The 18,966-nt window shown below is 42.5% G+C and overlaps 1 protein-coding gene across 5 annotated transcripts in view; it reads right to left on the bottom strand.

Annotated features, from left to right (window-relative positions):
* Window positions 1-3,657: 3,657 nt before the first annotated feature.
* Window positions 3,658-18,966, bottom strand: part of TDRD9 (tudor domain containing 9) — a 107,679-nt gene continuing 92,370 nt past the window's right edge. For all 5 annotated transcript variants that reach the window (XM_072762401.1, XM_072762404.1, XM_072762403.1 and 2 more), the window contains 4 exons: window positions 16,529-16,667; window positions 12,312-12,430; window positions 5,736-5,808; window positions 3,658-4,408 (listed from right to left, as the gene is read on the bottom strand). In XM_072762401.1, coding sequence (XP_072618502.1) covers window positions 4,307-4,408; window positions 5,736-5,808; window positions 12,312-12,430; window positions 16,529-16,667 — 433 coding nt within the window. In that variant the 3' untranslated portion in view covers window positions 3,658-4,306. The remainder of the gene's footprint in view (window positions 4,409-5,735; window positions 5,809-12,311; window positions 12,431-16,528; window positions 16,668-18,966) is intronic.

Below are 18,966 nucleotides of genomic sequence, written 5' to 3'. Positions count from 1 at the left end.
CCACACCACCAACCACATCCCCGCTCTTACCATCGCCTGACATACCCATCTGTCACCTGTCTCTCCCCATGGCGACACCAGCTCAGTGAGCACAGGGAACATGGGCATGCTCTCTGCACAGCCAACCGTCAGGGCCACAGTGGCAATGAGAGGACACACGGGCAATGCTCAGTGCCGGAGTGGGGGTAGGACGGCCTTTTACTCCTGACCTTTTATTTTTTAAAGATTTTATTTATTCATGAGAGACACAGTGACGGAGAAGCACAGACACAGGCAGAGGAAGAAGCAGGCTCCATGCAGGGAGTCCGATGTGGGACTCAATCCCAGGTCTCCAGGATCACGCCCTGGGCTGAAGGCCATGCTAAACTGCTGAGCCACCCAGGCTGCCCTACTCCTGACCTTTTAAAAAAACTTCTCATTTCATATCTTGTGTGTGCATTACTTACTAAGAACATAAATAACTGCCTATTTAAAACATGAGAAAAGATGGTCAACTAGTCTTCACCAAAGCAGGAAAAGAATATCCAATGGGAAAAAGGACAGTCTCTTCATCAAATGGTGTTGGGCAAACTGGACAGCCACATGCAGAATAAAACTGGACCACTTTCTTACACCAGACACAGAAATGAGTTTAATGCATTAAAAACCTAAATGTGACACTGGAAACCATCAAAATCCTAGAGGAGAACACAGGCTGCGAGCTTTTTGACCTCAGCACAACTTCTTGCTAGACACATCACCAAAGGCAAGGGAAACAAAAGCAAAAATGAACTACTGGGACTTCATCAAGATAAAGATCTTCTGCACAGCAAAGGAAAGAGTTGACAAAACCAAAAGACAACCGACAAAATGGGAGAAGATATTTGCAAATGACATATCTGATAAGGGGTTAGAATCCAAAATCTATAAAGAACTTATCTAACTCAGCATCCAAAAAACAATCCAGTCAAGAAGTGGTCAGAAAACATGAAGAGACATCTCTCCAAAGAAGACCTACACATGGCCAAAAGACACATGAAAAGATGTTTAGCATCACTCAGCATCAGGAAAATACAGATCAAAACCACAATGAGATACAACCTCACACCAGTCAGAATGGCTAAAATCAACAACAAAGGAAATGAGATGTTGGAGAGGATATGGAGGAAAGGGGAACCCTCCTGCACTGTTGGTGGGAATGCAAGCTGGTGCACCCACTCTGGAAAACAGTATGGAGTTTCTAACTTAAATACAATCATCCTAAACACACACACACAAAAACAAAACAAAACAAAACAAACAACAAAACCAACTACCCAATGATCCAGTAATTACACTACTGGGTATTTACCCCAAAATACAAAAACAGTAAATCAAAACACAAAATGATAGGATGCACGCATCCCTATGTTTTACAGCAGCATTATATAGTCAAGATATGGAAACAGACTATGTGTCCATCAACTGAATGAAGAAGATGTAGTATATATACACTGGAATATTACTCTGCCACAAAAAAAGAATGAGCTCTTAACCATTTTCAACAACATGGATGGATCTAGAGAATATGATGCTAAATAAAATTAGAGAAAGACAAACACCGTATGATTTCACTCATATGTGGAATTTAAGAAACAAATGAGAAAAGGGAGAAAAGAGAGATAAACCAGGAAACAGACTCGTAACTACAGAGAACAGACTGATGGTCACTAAGGAGGAGGATGGGGGGGGGGACAGGTGATGAGGATGAAGGAGCACACTTGTGATGAGCACCGGGTGGGTCATGTATGGAAGTGTTGATCTCTTATGCTGTACTCCTGAACCTAATATCACACTGCATGTTAACTAACTGGAATTTAACTAAAAACTTTAAAAACACCATGGAACCAGAAAAGCATGCATGTGAACAGCAAGGGAGTTATCACCTAACTTCAAATTATGTGGGGAACAATGTTCACTAAGCAGTAACATCCACAGTAGCCAAACTGTGGAAGGAGCCACGATGTCCTTTGACAGATGAATGGTTAAAGATGACAAGATATGTATATATAATGGATTATCACTCAGCTGTCAGAAAGGACGAATACCCACCATTTACATCGATGTGGATGGAACTAGAGGGTATTATGCTGAGGAAAATAAGTCAATCAGAGAAAGACAATCATTATATGGTTTCACTCATACGTGGAATAGAAGAAATAGTGAAAGGGACCATAAGGGAAAGGAGGGAAACTGAGTGGGGAAAAATTAGAGAGGAAGACAAACCATGAGAGACTCCTAATTCTGGAAGACACAATGAGGGTCACTGGAGGGAAGGAGGGTGACTGGGTGACGGGCACTGAGGAGGGCACATGATGAGATAAGCACTGGGGGCTATACTATATGTTGGCCAACTGAAGTTAAATAAAATATTAAAAAAACAAAAAAATCATGTGGGGATAAAGAAGCCATCAAATGTGCTACCTGTTTTGGCAGAAAGTAGAGCTATTGTGAAGAACGAGGACAGAATTAATCAGCTACGCAATGTGGCTGCATGGGGTGACGGAGGAACCAGGCACAGAATGATGTAAAGAGCTCAGTCTTCCCTCATTCTAGCAGCAAGTAAATAATGACTATGGTGGAAACTGAGAAGCAGCATGATTTACCTGATGTAATATTTACCAAGATGGAGGCAATTCCAGAAAAAAAAGAATCCAAATGGTTTTTTTAAAAAGATTAGAACCACAGAAACAAAGGAGCTGGATTTTTTTTTTTTTTTTTTTTTTTTTACAGCAAGCCATTCATTACTATAATTTTTTAACCACTCATGGAACTTTGACTGGAACACAAACAGTAGAAAGAGCGCAGGACAGCTCACGGGACCATCTGCTGCCATGATGACCCCACCTGGATTACCACGGCGCCTGCCTTAGACCCTGGCAAAGTGAAGAGCACCCAGCTGGGTGGAGTATCCTATCGTTTCCCACGAGGTCTTTCTGAAAAGACAGGCTGAACGCCGACCTTCAATTCAAGCTGAACTTCTGGTTGCTCTCAGGCATGGCACAGGTGGTGCTGCCAGCGTGGTGCCCACCTCCTGCCCACGGCTGGGGAATGCATTCCCAGAGGCCCACATCTGCACAGCTTTGGCTCCAGGCTCAGCAAGACCGGGGGCAAGTGAGACATGCGTGACGGTGCCCAGAAGCTCATGACAGTGACACCATGATGCACACACAGTGTTGTGTGCCCCACAGGCTTGCTGACTGCCAGTCCCGCAGACCAACAAGGCCCAGCAGAAAACGGGCTAGGCCCCCAGTTTACAGAAGCTCCACAGACTGCCAGTTTCCCAGTCCTTGTACACGAGCTCCTGGTCACCACCCCACAGCCCCCAGATACACAGGCTTCTCAGATTTTCTCACGAGCTGCCCAGCTGTGAACCAGCCCGTGTAGGCACAGTGCTTCTCTTGTGCTTCCAACTTGCCCCTCGCAGATCCTGATGCCGGCACCTCTGCCACCCGTGGGAGCCAGCGGGGATCTGCTCCTACCGCTGCGCAGTGATGGCTGTTCTCATGTGACCTTGACTTGACTTCACTTTCACCAAGAGGCCTATACTCCCCTTTACCAGTTTTCTCAATTCTGAGGTTTTAGAATGAAATAGCTTTTAATCTCCTCTGACTAGAAACTGTCAGAAACAGAAACTTAGTCTAATGCTTTTATTGCTTTAACGTAAACATACTAGTTGCCAGGTAATCTCCCTGATTTCCAAAATTTGGACTTAGAATTATAAGGCAGATAAAAATCTAAAATATACAAAACTAAAGTTAGTTTTACCGAACTTAAATATTTTCCCTCACGGAAAAAAAAAGAGAGAGAGAGAGAGAGAATGCCACAAGAAACACGCAGTTCTCCTTTGTGGTAACCTGGGGTTTGGGATGGTGGTTCCCCTATATCCCAGGTTAAATCACTGTAATGAAACAGAACATACTAGCACATACCAGAACCTTACATGTTCAGCTATTTATATTTACCTTAATAGACTTAAAGCAAAATACACCTCTTTTCCAAAGTCTTCTTTCAGCCAGTGGATTTTCCCTAAATCTTTAACACAGTGATTTTCTGTTTCTAGAAAAGACAAGACTTTCCAATCCTTCCCAGCTGAACAGAAACACCACTCTCCAGCCACCACCCACATGGAAGAGGAAGCAGGATGGAGAAGACCTTTCGGATGCAGCAGGCAAAGACTGTCACATTCAGATACAGAGAAAGTCATCTGCAGATGCTTTAATCCAGCTGTGTTTGGGGTGGGTCTCGGTTCCTTCAGGAGGAACTGGGATACCAGCTGCCGGCACAGCTAGGTATTGAGAACAATCAGTTTGTGGAGCTGGTAGAGAAAGGTGTTTTTCCCTCGGCTGCTTTCCCGGTCAGCCTGCTCCATGACCAGCTTTGGGTCGACCTGAGGGGGAGACAAAAGGACCAGTCAGACCTTTCCAGGACATGGATTATTCTAGACATCAGTTAAAGTAAGTACAATGAATATATATAACTAGACACACACACACACACAGACATGTTAGACCAGAGAAAGTTGTCTTTCAGTTTCCAAAGGTGTTTCTAGAACACCTTTCTCGGTCCTCTCCAGCACTCACTGCTCTGTGTCTGACAACGTACCTTTAATACAGTGACCTTTCCTGGAAGCTCACAGGCATCCCCCCCCCACCCCCAACATGAACTTTAACACTGTCACAAGATTTCAAGTATGCATAGGTCTCCTAAAACACATCAACCTCTAAATAAAGTTCTGCTTTCAAAGTCAGTCCTGCTATTAACTTGAACACCACAGAGTCTGCAGGAAAGGTGCTGGCGCCCCTCCTGTCACAGGCAGAGCCTTGCTCTCAGGGAGCTGGCTCGGGGTCTGTCCTGAGGGCTCTAGAGAGGGGCACCAGACAAGGAGCACACGACAAAGGAAAGTCTCCTTCAGACTCAGATGGGAAAGCACCACACATCCAGGGGCATCTTGTTGCTTCAACTGCAGCTGGTGTCTGTACAAACACATCCCTGGCTCCAGAATTAAAGGTGAAAGCCCCTCCTTTAGTTCCCTCCAGGTCAAATTTTACTCTGTTTTCTAAACTTTCCATGTAAATGTAAACATCAGGGTGCCCCAGGTGGGCCCTGCCTGACTTCCCCCACTGCTGTGGACTGAACTGTGCCCCAAATCCATAAGTTGAAGTTCAAATCCCCACTGTCACATTATCTGGAGATGGGGCCTTTTGGTGGTAAGTGGGGTTCTATGAGGTCACCAGGGCAAGGCCCTCACAATGGGATGAGAGCCCTTCTCAGAAGAGACACGAGGGAGAGCTCACCTCTCTCTGCCATGTGAGAACACAGTATGTGGGCTCGTGTCTCCCAGCTAGGAAGGGGGCCCTCGTCAGAACCTGGCCCAGCTGTGCTGGTGCCCTGACCTCCGAATTCCAGCCTCTGGAACTATGAGAAAATAAATGTCTGCGGTTAAGCCACCTCGCTGTGGTGCACTGTCAGAGAGCGGAGCAGACTGGGGCCATGCCAATGTGTCTGGATCTACTTCACTCAAAGTTAACAGGCAGTCGCCCTTGGCATCAGAGAGAGCGCACCACTGAGAGACAGCAGATCCCTATGACACCAGCCCATGAGCCAAGAGAACCGTCCACACTGCCTGTCCCATTCTACTCTCTCAGGACCCTCCACGACCCTTGCCATGCACTCCTAGGGGGCAGGCTGTCCTCACGGCACTATTTCTCACTCACCTGATTCCATTCATATGGTTTTTCATGCCACTTAGGGACAATTCTCTGTCTTGGTTTCAACTGACAGAACAAACTAAAATTAAAAATAAGAATTAAATCTTAATTATATGTCAGTAACCGAAAAAACTATGATTAAAAAAAGATTTAAATCCAGAATTATAACTACAGTAAATTTTTAAAAGGTCTTTATGTAGCTATGACCAGAGAATAATCCACTATCCACTAAAAAACAGGACAACAGAGCGCAGGTACAGGTGCAGAGGACCAACCCCCATTCTCCCTGTCCCTTCACAGCAAGCAGCAGTTGCTCCGGCCCATACATCGCTGCATCACTGAATGGAGCACGGATTTTATGTCCTCTCCTCTTAGACAGCCTGACAAGCTGGAAACGCCATCAGCTTAAAAAGGCAGAGTTAGAGACTTCTAGCAATGAACAGAGTATAGAGGTCTGGAAATCTTCTTGCCCCCAAAACAACTGTAAAACTCAACAAAATACTAAAAAAAAAAAAAAAAAAAAAAAAAAAAAACCCAACCCCACAAATCCCCAAACATTTGAAGGCTCTGGAAATTAACCAAAAGCAAACAAGTTGAGAAGTATTCATTCACAAAGAACCGCTGAATTCAGGTAAGAAGAGTGGAGTCTGGGGTGGAGCTCCGGCCTGGGGCTAGCTCCTCCCACCATCCCCCAGCTCAATCTAGGACCTGAGGGCTAGCAGGGCCAGTCTGGCCATGAAAACCAGCACCTTCGTCACAGCCAGACTGAGCTTACTTGATTAGGTGCAGAGGGTTAAAAACCCTCCCAGTGTCTGGCAACACTGTCAGCAAATAAATGGGGAAAGCCCATGGCTCTGCTAGCCTTAGGTCACGGTCCTCCTTGGGGCCTGGGCAGACCAACAGACAATCTAGAAGCCCAAAAGGAAGGTCTTGGGAGTGAGAGTACAAGAGGGCCAGGCAGGCCCTCCACACACTCCCTGGGGGATGAGGAGGCCTCACACACATGCAGACAAGACCGATGGCAGCCCTTAGCTGGCCACAGAGCCCTGGATGACTGGGAGGAACCACGCATGCACAAGAAAGTCCTGGGAAAAAATAAAAACCAGGGAAGAGTTCAGAATTGCCTGAACTTTGGCTGCACTCCCCAAACCACAAGTACATCTCCTAGCAGAGAGTAGAAGCTTAAAGGCTTAGGTATTGAAGTACAACTTCTCATTAATCACTGGCTGAACACTAAGCAATGCACACCCAAGTACAACTCCCAGTAAGCCAGGATGAAAAGGAGAACTAAAACAAAAACGAAAACAGAAACCAAGTATCAGTGGCCTCACAACACGGAGGGAAACATACCCAGCAGAACCCTGCAGGGGGATCAGGACCCTACATACTGCTACACTACCTCATCGAAGAAATGGGCAGAAGACATGAATAGACATTTCTCCAAAGACGACACACAAATGGCCAACAGACACATGAAAAGATGCTCCACATCATTCGGCATCAGGAAAATACAGATCAAAACCACACACCAGTCAGAATGGCTAAAATGAACAAGTCAAGAAACAACAGATGTTGGCAAGGATGCAGAGAAAGGGGAATCCTCTTACACTGCTGGTGGGAATGCAAGCTGGTACAGCCACTATGGAACACAGTATGGAGGCTCCTCAAAAAGTTATAGGATCCAGCAATTACATTACTAGGTATTTGTCCCAAAGGATACAAACATAGTGATTCAGAGGAGCACATGCACCCCAATGTTTATAGCAGCAATGTCCACAATAGCCAGAATATAGAAGAGCCCAGATGATCATCAATGAATGAATGGATAGGGATCCCTGGGTGGCGCAGCGGTTTGGCGCCTGCCTTTGGCCCAGGGCACAATCCTGGAGACCCGGGATTGAATCCCATGTCAGGCTCCCGGTGCATGGAGCCTGCTTCTCCCTCTGCCTATGTCTCTGCCAATCTCTCTCTCTCTCTCTCTGTGTGACTATCATAAATAAATAAATAAATAAATAAATAAATAAATAAATAAATAAATAAATAAATAAATAAATAAAATTTAAAAAAATAAATGTAAAAAAAAAAAAGAATGAATGGATATAGAAGATGTGGTATATAGACACAATGGAGTATTCAGCCATCAAAAAAACCTTGAAATTTTGCCATTTCCAACAACATGAATGGAACTGGAGAATATTATGCTGAGTGAAATAAGAGAAAGATCCATATAATCTCACTCATATGGAATTTAAGAAACAAGACAGAGGATCATAGGGGAAAAGAGGGAAAAATAAAACAAGATGAAATCAGAGAGGGAGACAAACCACAAGAGACTCTTAATTCTGGGAAACGAACTGAGGGTCATTAGGGGGGGATGGGGTAACTGGGTGATGGGCATTAAGGAGGGCACATGATGTGATGAGCACTGGGTGTTATATACAACTGATGAATCACTGAACACTACGTGTGAAACTAAAATTTTAAAAATTAATCAATTTTCAGCAAAAAAGCATGAGACATTTCACAAGAAACAGGAATGTGTGATCTACATTCGGCGAGGGGCGGGGGGGGAAGCATCCCAAAGAAGCTGAGTGGGTCCAAACGTGGGTTTTAGCACACAAGACTTCAAAGCAGCCACTGTGAGTATACACAAAGAATTAATAAAGCAATCCATGTTTAAAGAAAATACAGGAAAATAGGACAATGACTCAAAGATAATTGCAATAAAAATTAAAAACTATACAAAAAAAATTCTGGAGTTGAAAAGTACAATGACCAAAATGGACAATCCCCTACAACACAGCACACCTGCAGAGCTCAGATGGCAGGGTAGAGCAGCAGTAAACGTATGGACCAGTCAATAGAAACTAGTCTGGGGTGCCAGGGCAAGAGGGTACAGTCGGTTAAGTGTCCGACTCTTGGTTTAGCTCGTCATGATCTCAGAGTCTCTCTAAAATAAACAAACCTTTTTTAAGAAGAAAAGGATTATAAAAAGATTCTGAACAACTTTATGCCAACAAATTAGTCAATTTAAGTGAACAAACTCCTACAAGACACAAATTACCAAAACTACTTAAAAAGAAATAGAAAATCTGCACTTGATCTTAGCCAAAAGGCTGAGAAGCGATAGAAACAGAGAATCTGAACAGACCTAAAACACAAGAAATTGAATTTGTAACTTAAAATTTCTCCACAAAGAAAAGTCCAAGCTCAGATGGTTTTACTGAAAAATTCTGTCAAATGTTTAAGGAAGAAATAATACCAATCTTACACAAACTCTCAGAAACAGAGTAGCTGGGAACACTTCCCACCACATTCCTGGAAGCCAGTTTTACCCTGATACCAAATCAGACAAAGATATCACAAGGAAGCTTGCGATAAACCAACCACCCTCAAGAACACAGATGGAAAAATCCTTAACAAAAACATATTGCAAACAATCTACAAATATATAAAAAGGATTATACACCATGTGGAGCTCAAAACAGAAATGCAAGGCTAATTTTAACATCCAAAAGTAAGTGTGTAATGTACAGTATAATACAAAATACCATAAAAACTGAATGAAAGGGGGGAAAAAACAAACATGATTATCTCAAGGACAGAAAATTATTTGGCAAAATGCAACATCCTTTCCTGGTAAAGGCTCTCAGCACACCAGGAACAGAAAGGAATTCTCCAACCTGACAAAAAGGAACCACGAAACACCTACAGCTAACATAATAATAGTGAACAACTTAATGCCTTCTCTCTAAAACCCAAACAAGACAAAGATGCTTTGAGAATCTGCCTTTGGCTCATATCATGATCCCAAGGTCCTGGGACTGAGTCCTGGATCAGGCTCCCCACAGGCCTGCTTTTCCCTCTGCATATGTCTCTGCCTCTCTCTCTGCATCTCTCATGAATAAATAAAACCAGAAAAAAAGAAGCCAAAAGCACAAAGGTCAGTAAAGAGGAAGAAAAACTGTCTTTACCCACAGATATTCTCCTATATGTGAGAGAAAAATCCTAAAGAATCTACAAAAGCTACTAGTATTAACAGGTTTAACAGGGTCATGGGATAAAGATCAAAACATAAAAATCAATTCCTCATTTCTAGCAATGAATAATCCAAAAATAAAAATAATTTCATTCACAATAGCATCCAAAAGACTACAATACTTAGAAATAATTAAACAAAAGTATAAGACCTGCACGCCGAAAACTATACAAACTTAGAAGCAGCAAAGTGAACAGAAAACTACTAAACATTCCATCTTCATGAAGCACATAAATTCAATACTGTTAAGATGGTAAATCTCCACAAACTGATCTGCAGATCCAACACAATCCCTACTACAATTTCAGCAAGGTTTATTGCAGAAACTGACAAGCCATTGCAGAAACTGACAAGCCAATCCTAAAATGTATATGGGGGGGGGGGGGGAGAGAAGGCCGCTGGCTCAGTTGTGCGGCATGTGACTCTGAATTCAGGGTGTTGAGTTTGAGCCTCACATGGGGTCCAGAGATTACTTAAAAATAAAATTAAAAAAATAAATGTCTAGGAAAAGGAAAAGGATCTAGAATAGTAAGCATAATTTGGAAAAACAAGAACAAAATACGAAGACTAACATTACCTAATTTGAAGACTAAGTATAAAGCCATAGCAATCAAGACAATATAATGCAAGACAAGTATTGGCATAAAATACACAGAAGTATAATAAGATAGTCCAGAAATAAACCTTTACAATGTTTGTGGCCAATTCATTTTTGACAGGAGCCAAAGCATTTCCATGGAGGAAAGTAAGAGCTTTTCAGCAAGTGAGATGGTCATGAATGGATGTTCATCTGAAATAAGATGAACTTTAGACTCTCACATCTTATACTATATAAAAGTGTCATCTCACAACAGACCAAAAACTAAAATACACCAAGTAAATATAAAGGAGGAAAAACTTCTGTCACACTGAGCTTAGCAAAGATTTTTCAGATATGACACCAAAAGCATAAGCCAAAAAAAAAAAAAAAAAAAAAAAAGATAAAGCAGCCATCATCAAATCTAAACATTGTGTTCTTCAGAAGACAGCATTAAGAAAATGAAGACAACATGCTGGGAAAATATCTGCAAATAGTATATCCACTAGGAAACTTTTAGCCAGAATTTAGAGCTTCTACTACTCAAAAATAAGACAGCTCAATTTAAAAATGGGTAAAAGATTTAAACAGATATTTCACCAAGAAATACATAATTGGTTAGATGCTCTCTATCATTAGTCATTTAAGAAATGCAAAATAAAACCAGAGCGATACCCCACCAGACTGTCAACAGTACATATGCCGATGGTGACGATGATGGCAAGTGCTGGTAGGAATGTAAAAGGCCAGGCACCATGGACAACGGTTTGGCCGTTCTTTAAAAAATTAACAGGAATTCATCATAGAACCTACCAATGATACTCCCCTAGATCTCTACCCCAAGGAGCTGGAAGTAAGCATTCACCCGAAGACTTTACACAACTCCTCACGGTAGCGTATTCACCACAGCCTGATACTGGCAACAATCCACACATTTCATCAACTGGCAAACAGAATGTGGCACACAGACTATGGAGTATCACCCAGTGACCAGAAAGAACATGTTACAACATAGATGAGCCGCAAACATGTGCTAAGTGAAGGAAGCCGGATTTAAAAGAAGAAAATCAAAATCATCATTATTCCGTTTACATCAGGTTTATGGAGAAGGCAAATAAATCCACAGAGACTGGGCGTAGATCAGGATTTGCCAGGGTTGGGATCAGGGGGTTGCCGCTTACAGCTAGGCTACAACAACTTCTGTTTTTAAAACAGCTTAATTGTTTTAAAAGTAAGTAAGTAAGTAAATAAGTAAATAAATAAATAAATAAATAAATAAACAAACAAACAAAACAGCTTAATTGAGATACAATTCATGTACAACTATTAAAAATTTTAAGTATACAATTCAATAATTTTCATAAATTTGTAAAGTCATGCAACCATCACAATTCAGTTTTTAAATATCTGAGTGAAATTTTGAGGATGACAGAAATGTTGGAAAAACCAAGTCATGGTCAGGGTTATTAGCACAACCATACAAATGTAATATAGTCATTGAAGTGTCACCCTCCCCGCCCCACCCCTCCCTATGGCCTAGTCAGAACATGGTCACCCTTGCTGACAGCGGCTATAAGGAGCTAGAAAGGATCATCGGTCACACTGGTCCTTGTTTGCCCAAGGCAGTGAGTGTCCTGTACCATAAGGACTGAAGTTGTGTTGGCCAAGTAGCATCTGACCTCCTGATGACATTCCACACCTTCCCATGTGGATTTTGGGTGGATTTCTTTTAGTTTTATATAAGCATTTTTAAATGTTTTCTAGCATTGTTTCTGATCTGGGTGCCAGTCCTTTAGGCAAATACCCTGAGATGGCCTGAGCACTTTATGAGTGTCAAACTTCACAAAGTTCACAGAAAAAATATTTTTATGTAAAAAAGTGAAGAGAGAAAACTAAAATTAGCCTTTCTCACAATTGCTAAGGCAGCTTTGTATATTTAATACCTTTTTAAAAGTGTACAACTTACCCTAGAAGTTTCTGACGAGCATTATCCTGTAACTGTGCAATTCTTTCCGGCCCAAGAAATTTCGATCCATTTGGTCCATCACACACTAGCTTGTTAATAGCAGCCCTGAGAATATTAATCTGTAAATAAATAGCAACATAAATATTCATATGGTTTTACTATAACTGAATTGCATTCTACATTAAAAATAATTCATTAGCATTCAGAGTTGTTCATATTCTTTTTAATATTTATTTATTGATTGAGAGAACAAGTGAGCACACAGGGCAAGAGTGAATGGGGGGAGGTGCAGAAGGAGACAGAGAATCTCAGGCAGACTCTGATGAGCACGGAGCCCAATGTGGGGCTTGATCTCATAACCCTAAGATCATGACCTAAACTGAAATCAAGAGTTGGGACACTCAACCAACTGAGCCACCCAGGTGCCCCCAGAATTCATGTTCTCACAACTATGTCAATATGGTTTCTGGAACAAATTATTAAAACAACACAAACAACATCAATAACCACGACTGTAATTTAAGAAACAGTAACAAAAGAAAAAATTAAAAATCAGCAAGAAAAGGCTCGGATTTTTCAGTCTAATCACACTTATTAAGTTCACAAGGTCACACGGCTCAACATCTACCTATATCATATGGATTCTTCTTGCTTTGCAATGTTTATACTGAAGCCCTAGAAGTAATCTCACCCCCAGAGGTATGACAAGCCATGTTCTACCAGTCTCTGTCATGGTTTTATAATAAAACTTTCCATTCTAACTGGAGATCTACAGCAGAGCTGCACAGACAGACAATGAAATGCGCCCCCAGCCCAGCCAGCGAGCGCCTCACGCTCACAGCTCACAAGTCCCACTGAGAAGCTGACTCGGAGCATTATTATTAAAGCCCAGGCTCCCTCTAGACTGACCAGATCCTCTTGTCCTTTCTCTGTCCCTGCACCTGTGTCATGACTCCCCAGTGTCCTCTGATCTAGAGGTTTCTTAGCCTTTTCTTGTTTTTCAAGACCCTGACTGTTCTCTAAAGAGTTCTGGGCAGGTCTTTCATGGGATGTCCCTGGTTTGGGCTTGTGTGACATTTTCCCATGATTAGACTGAGGTGATGAACTCTGGAGAGGAACACCCAAAGGTGAGGTACCCTCTTATATCATCACACTAGGGCATGGGTGCCATCACCATAATAGGTCACTGGGATGTCGGCCTTGAGCACTTCGCTGAGGTTGTGCCTGCTGGGGTTTCACACTACAGAGTCTCTCCCTCCTCTCCCCTCTTTTTCTGCTTGGAAGTACATCCCTAAGTCCAGTCTACTCTCTGGGGACACATTAAGGTCCACTCCCTGGAGGAAGGTGTCTGCAGGTACTACTGCCAATTCCTCTGTATGCAAGATCTGTCTCTTACTCCTCGTTTATATCCTTATGGACACACAGATAATCATCTGACAGTGAGCTCTAATCCAATACATTTATTTTGTTGCTTTAGCCCGTAGGAGCCCTTTCAGTTGGCCCACATGTCCCCCTAACATGCCCCCAACCTTTTGTTGTCTGAGCACTTCTTTACTTCCTGGCACTACAAAAAGCTCTAAGGCTCATCCCTTATTTTCCCTGCTCCAACCCTAGAGAAGTCACTTCCCCAAGGAGCCCTGGTTCCCTTTCCTGGAAAATCCTATCCAAAACCAGTCTGGGCACCAGGTTTGAGGGGTCATTAGGGCATCATGGCTATAGGGTGTCATGGTTTATCAGCCCTCACAGAGCTAGGTATCAGATGTATATGAAGCCACCACCACATACACACACAATATGCATCCATGCACGTGTAAGTTAAACATGATTTCACACTGATGAATGTCTGGCTCCTCGTGTGTCCCAGAGTCCAATCTGGCCCTCCTGTCCTGTCTGGAACTCCTCTGTGTCCAATGAGAAACCTGGCTCCCTCATCCAGGGAGCTACCTGTTCAAACCACCCCCCCCCCCCAGTACCATGTTAAAGCAGTTCCAGAGCAAAGCAGCCAGACCACGGAGGGAACAGTAAACACTGTATGCAGCTGCTTTCAGGTGGCAGCCTTATAGGTTCCAGTCAAAGCACTGCCTTCCAAAGCTCCTCTCCTCCTCAGTGCAATCACCCATCATGTGTGTGTCTCAAATGCACACCTTAGCATGCCCCTCCTTCATGAGGAGTGTTGTGTGGGTTAAAAGGCACATGGAGTCGTGCATCCAGTTCCAAGCATCCACAAAGCAGCCCCTCTGCTTGCAATAACTGCCAATCTGCTCTCTGACCTATGGCCTAGCCTTCCCCAGAATACATCGTATGAAGGGGATCATACATAGACTCCAAGTCCTGGCTTCTCCACCATGGAGACACACAGTCAACACCTACTCATGTCGCATGAATCAATTCACTCCTTTTGTACTGCTGAAGAATGCCCCACTGCATGACCGTTGCATGGTTTCTTCAAGCATTCCCCTACTGGACATCCTGAACATCTTGATTGCTTCAAGTTTCCAGCAGTTATGAATTATGAATGAAGCAATTAGCATTCATCTACAGATTTTATGTAAGTGTTCAAATCTCTTACATAAATACTTAGGAGTGGGATTCTTGGATCTTACGGTAGATGTGTTCAACTTTTAAGAATATTGTCTCCCAAAACAGGAGTTCCATTCTGCATTTCTACCTGCACTGAACAGTTTCTGTTGCTCCACGTCCTCTCCAGTATTCTTTACTGTCAGGTTTGAGTCAGTCATCGTAATAGGCACACACAGGAAGATCACTGTGGTTTTGGTATTTTGTTTTTTTTTTAAGATTTTATTTATTCTTGAGACAGAGAGAGAGAGAGAGAGAGGCAGAGACATACGCAGAGGGAGAAGCAGGCTCCATGCAGGAAGCCCGATATGGGACTCGATCCCAGGCCCTGGGATCATGCCCTGAGCCAAAGCCAGATGCTCAACTGCTGAGCCACCCAGAGGTCCCGGTCATCATGGTCTTAATGTCCATTTCCTAATGAACAGGAACAGTTGAGCATCTGTGTTTACTGCTGTCCATAGTTTCATTTAGTTACTTTTTAAAATTACCAGGTCTTAAGAGTACCTTACATATTATGGGTCTTTTATCACATAAATAATTCACAAGTACTTTCTTCTGTGCATAGTCTGTCCTTTCATCCTCTTAGCAGGGTCTTTGGCAGATCAAAGTTTTTAATTTTGACTAAGTCCAGCTTCTCAATTTTTTCTTTAACAGATTGTGCTTTTGATGTTGCATTTACAAACTCACTGCCAAACCGTAGGTCATACAGATTTTCTCCTATACTTCTTAAAATTTTATCATTTTACATTTTACCATTAGGCATATGATCTAAGGAGTATTTTTAAGTCCAAAAGCACCTCTAAATGAAAGAGCAGTTAAATCAATAAGACGAAACGCTGACAACTGGTAACAGCAATGCCTTGGGGACAAGTCAAGCTTGGCACCGCTCACCTTACTACCTCCTTTTCCCCACCCCCTTCGACGAAGTGATGCCAACTTCGTCTACTTTATATGCAACTTCTGAAAAGAAAAAGGAGACAGGTACTCTACAGCAGTGCTGCTCAAGCCATCTGTGGTGAAGGACCAGCTTTATTTCTCACTTTGTATAATGCAATGAAACTGAATAGCTGAATAACTACAACATATAAAAGTAAAATCATACAAAATAAAAGCCCCAACTTTTCATTATTAGATTTAAAAACCATGAAATTACTTTGTCGAATTGCTCCCTAACTTTCTAAGTGCTTCATCCTAACGGCTCCAGAGTATCTGCTCAGCAGGTACCTCTGTGTCTGTAAACAGAATGAGGCCGACCAGGACTTGGCTTCCTTGCTTCCCACCAAAAACCAGCAAGATGTGTAGCTTGTCTTAACCTGGAAGGAGACCTGGACAGAGATTCACAGCAGTCCTTCTGCCCTACCGTTTACTTTCACTGCCCAGAAAAGCTTACTGTGTCAGGAGATCCCACAGGAGTAATTCAGAGAGCACCATCCCTGATGGTGATCCCACTAACAGGAAGCTACTTCATACAGACAAGGTGAATAAAACAGGCAGGTTAAGGTAAAGTGAGCATTTCCAGGACCAGAGGTGTATATCTGTATTTAAAGCACTACGTCAGACACCACGCTCACTGTCAAGTGGGTGTGTAGACCAACCAGGAGAGGACAGCTACTACAGCGTGATGGACACACCAGTCTTACCTCTACAATATCCTCCACGTTGAACTGAACGTCAAACGCTAGCTCGATGTCATGTTCTGGCAGTATAGGAGCCCCTGTAGTTGGATTCCACCCCAAACCACAAAGGACTCCTGTATAGCATTTTCCATCCCGATCAACCCTAAATGAAAAATTTTTTAAAGAGTTAATATTTCAAAATTATTAAACTACTATTTTAACGTCAAAGGAACTGGCCAGGGCAGCCCGGGTGGCTCAGCGATTTAGCGACGCTTTTGGCTCACGGCATGATCCTGGAGACCCAGGATCGAATACCACATCAGGCTCCCTGCATGGAGCCTGCTTCTCCCTGCCTGTGTCTCTGCCTCTCCCTCTCCCTCTCTGTGTCTCTCATGAATAAATAAAATCTTAAAAAAAAAAAAAGAAATGGGTAAAGGAACTGGCCAATATAATAATCCGAAGTTTTGCCAACCCGAGTACAGCAACTAATCTCATTTTTGCATTTGCTCTTCCAGTTTTTATACTGGAAAGCATAGAGTATACGTAGTTATAAGGACAGTAAGTATGTTTATTAATCCCTCACTTAGGTTTCTATTCTCACTGCAGCAGATAACATAAAGAATATTTTAGCACATTCAGTTTTTTTCCCTACCTTTGAATTCCTCCCATGGGTTAAATTCTTATTAGTGAGGTTTCTGCAGAAAAGGTTATACACATATATTTATGGCTTGTGAAAGAAGTCTAGCACTTAAGTAAAAGCTTACAAGATGTCTGTCCCACCTTCCTATCCTGAAACAGCTGTATACACAATACAAATCTTTACATCCTCATTTGACCAGAAACTGCCCACTACGCCCCTCCAGTATGTGTCCTGTACCTTCCATATTCAAAGTTTCCCTAAATCTGATGATCCTCTTCATCTAGGTTGCCACCTGCCTGGCCCAAACAACTGCCACTTCTTGCCTGGACTCCTCTTCCCCACACCTACTCCTGCTTCTTCAAGTCTGGTTCCCATGCAGCAGAGAGTGTTAATTAGCTTTTCAAAACAAATCCAGTCATCTTACCCCCTTGCTTAAGGGCTTCCAGTGGTTTCCTGTGGCATTTTTGAGCAAAACCTGAGTCTACTCTGGGCCAGAGTGTGCATTCTCTGCTTTGCTTCCCCATGTCATCTCAAACCACATTCTCCCTGCATCCCCCGTCCCCCCACCAGGCTCCAGCAACTCTGGCTGCCCTGCAGGCCTGTCAGGCTCCTCTAGGGGGAACTCTTCCTCTCTTGACATGCCCCGAAAGGCTCCTTCTCCTGTCCTAGGTGGTAGTTTGAATACCACCAGCACCATAGCCCAGACAGGTTCAACAAATGATTATAAAATGAATGAACAGTTATTAACACTTAATACTTTTTAAAACATTTGGCTCATTTTCTTTGACTCTTAACTCAGACCTTTCCCCACAATCCAGATCAATAAAGTTTTGATGAAAATAATCTAGGCAAAAACAGAGTTTTCTTAGTTCCAAAGACAGACATACACACACAAACACACAGACTTCCTTTTACTTCAATGAAAATGAAAGAGAATCCCACTTTAAGTCAAAGAAGAGAGAGCCAGAATTGAGACTTATAAATTAGGTACTGAGCATCTACTTTACAGAACAGTCATCAAAATGTCTCTTTAAATAGATCATTCCCCACATTATTTTTAATAGAATGTAATTTATTATTATTTCGATTCATATAAAATATTTCCAGAAAAGCAGTAGCAGCCCTAGGCCACCAACAGTAAAACTAATAATGGCTTTTCATCAGGTTAATAAAGTGTCACATCACCTCCACCTCACTAACGGCTGTGACACTGACACAAGTCCCTCACATGTACTAACAAATGTTCATCAACAAGGACAGTCCCGCTGTCCTTGCACTGACCCACACCAGGGTAGTAACTCCCTGCTCATCGGCTCTAAACCTTCAATCAATAAAGGTAACCAAAGCATTGGCTTTGAATCATTTCTGGGGATCTTACAAACTTATGTGAACCTACTAGTAATTAGGACCACAGAAATATTTTCACTTCCATTATAATACATATTTTAAACTCAGATGGAGAACTGCCAAAATCAGGGAACAAAAGCAAGCGTGTTCCATGAAGATACAGCCAAGGGCCTGCCGGAGACATAATTCATTCTGAGACAACTTACATAAAGGAACTCAAGTTTATAGAAGCTGACAACTGTTATGCTTGCAAGAGCTAACATCTCCAGACAATTATGTTCAAAATAAATACAACAAAAGAACAACCTGTACTGCAAGCTAATATTCTAGAACTCCCTCCATGAGCCAAAGAAGGGAATGTATTTCCTCAAAAGACACTTCCATATAAAAAGTTCTGTTAAACATTCTGCAGTGTGCATTCTTATGAACCTGCAAAGTTCAGCTGACCCTGGACAACACGGGTTTAAAGTGTGCA

This window comes from Vulpes vulpes, chromosome 6, assembly GCF_048418805.1.
Source record: "Vulpes vulpes isolate BD-2025 chromosome 6, VulVul3, whole genome shotgun sequence".
Classification (NCBI taxonomy): Eukaryota; Metazoa; Chordata; class Mammalia; order Carnivora; family Canidae; genus Vulpes; species Vulpes vulpes.
Note: the sequence above shows the minus strand (reverse complement) of the source record. Positions and strands in the feature narration are given on the sequence as shown.